This window comes from Trypanosoma conorhini (genome assembly GCF_003719485.1).
Source record: "Trypanosoma conorhini strain 025E chromosome Unknown Tco_14.4_contig_00554, whole genome shotgun sequence".
NCBI classification, from domain to species: domain Eukaryota; phylum Euglenozoa; class Kinetoplastea; order Trypanosomatida; family Trypanosomatidae; genus Trypanosoma; species Trypanosoma conorhini.
Window position 1 is genome coordinate 1 of NW_021704643.1, and position 1,761 is coordinate 1,761.

The 1,761-nt window shown below is 62.8% G+C and overlaps 1 protein-coding gene across 1 annotated transcript in view; it reads left to right on the forward strand.

The window, feature by feature from the left end:
- Positions 1–295: 295 nt before the first annotated feature.
- The window catches only part of Tco025E_07306 (surface protease GP63), a gene marked incomplete at both ends in the record, with an annotated part of 1,692 nt that continues 226 nt past the window's right edge, over positions 296–1,761 (forward strand). Inside the window, one exon of the mRNA XM_029374172.1 lies at positions 296–1,761. This exon is cut by the window's right edge and continues 226 nt beyond it. Within this exon, the coding sequence (XP_029225707.1) occupies positions 296–1,761 (1,466 nt within the window).

The window sequence follows — 1,761 nt, forward strand, 5'->3', positions numbered from 1 at the left end:
AAGGACCATTTCCGTAGCGGGGGTGACGCCGCTTCGGCTTCAATCGGCCGGGTTCGGTCGGTTCTTGCTGCTTGCCGGGCCCCGCGTGCGTGTCTGGGCGAGAGCGGTGCGCAGAGGTGGCGGTGCGCTGGCCGTCGCAGTGGCTTGCGGTCTCGCTCTCGCACTCCCCCTCCCGCGACCTCTCCGGCTGCCTCGTCCACCTTCTTCCCCGCCTCTTCTTCCCGCCTCCCGCAGACAAGGCATTTGCGACTGCCGCTATCCACGACAGACCAACACAGACACTTTCCCTCACGCCATGCGCCGTCCGCTCTGCTCCGCACAGCCGCTGCTGCTGCTGCTGCTCCTCGCGACGACGTGCTGCGTCGGTGGGTGCCTCGCCGCTGCACACCGCCGTGCGCTCGACGAGGCGGCGATGAGGAGCGGTCCGCTGCCGACCGCGATGGTGCGTGAGGTGCCGCGCAAGGGAGAGGGCGCGACGCAGGCGTACACCGTCGCCGCAGCGGGCGAGGGCAAGGAGTGGGAGCCCATCCGCATCGTGGCGTCGATGGAGGACCTGAGCGACGCAAGTAAGTACTGCAGCAAAGCCGGAGAAAAGAAACCCGACTTCATGGGAAAAGAGCCAGAGTGCAGGAAGGATGAAGTACTGACCGCGGATTGGAACAAAACCCTGGTGAACGAGGTCATCCCTGTGGCTGTCAAGCTGCACGCGGAGCGTCTGCTCGTTGGGCGTCTGAAGACCCCGCTGAAGGTGCCCAAGTTCACAGAGAAGCATGGGTTTTGCAAGTACTTCAAGGTCCCCGAAGGGCACCACGATGCGGGAGTTGAGAATGCCGACATGGTGCTCTACGTGGCTGCCAGATCTGCTTCCGGGGCGTGGGCTCTCCCGTGTGCGTTTGGGACGGATGATCGTCCAATTGCCGGTGCCCTGCATCTACTGCCTCCTCAAACGTTGTCCGTCATGCACTCTGCCCGCGTTGCTGCGCATGCAATCGCCTATGCCCTTGGCTTCGACGCGAAGCTGATGAAGGATTACAAAAAGCTGACGACCGTCCCTCTTGTGCGCGGCACCAGCGCTCTTGTTCCGGTGGTGAAGTCTCCCGTTACGCTGAACAAAACGAAGGCGCACTACGGCTGCGACAAGCTGAAGGGCATTGAGCTGCAGGACTGTGAAGACTCGGATGGCTGCCACTGGCCGTTGCGCAACGCGAAGGACGAGCTGATGAGCAAGCTTGGTGGGCACACCGCCGGCTACTACACCGCGCTGACGATGGCAATGTTTGAGGACCTCGGCTACTACAAGGCCGTGTGGGGGATGGAGGAGCCGATGGCGTGGGGCAGAGGCGCGGGCTGTGACTTCCTCGAGAAGCCGTGCTCAGACAAAAGCCCCGCCGAGCACCCCGGCATGTTCTGCGACAAAAAGACCGAAGGCAAAACACTTCGCTGCACGTCCAACCGCCAAGCCATCGGGCAGTGTGATATGAACGTTGCTGCAGGCGACGCCGGCGAAGAAGAGGCCTGCTCAGTTTTTTCCATTCCTAGTGGTGCTGCGCCAGAATTGTTATGCACCGTGGAAGGAAGCAACCCCCAGCCCGGGTCCCTCAATGGGGGTGGCTCGTGGTGCCTCGATGCGGAGCCACTGGAGGCCAGGAGCAAGACGACTGAAGATGACTACACCAAAGTGCACGCGGTGTGTGCGGGGGTGCAGTGCGAGGCGGGCAAAGTGAAGGTGAAGTACGTCGGCGGCGACGCGTGGCAGGAGTG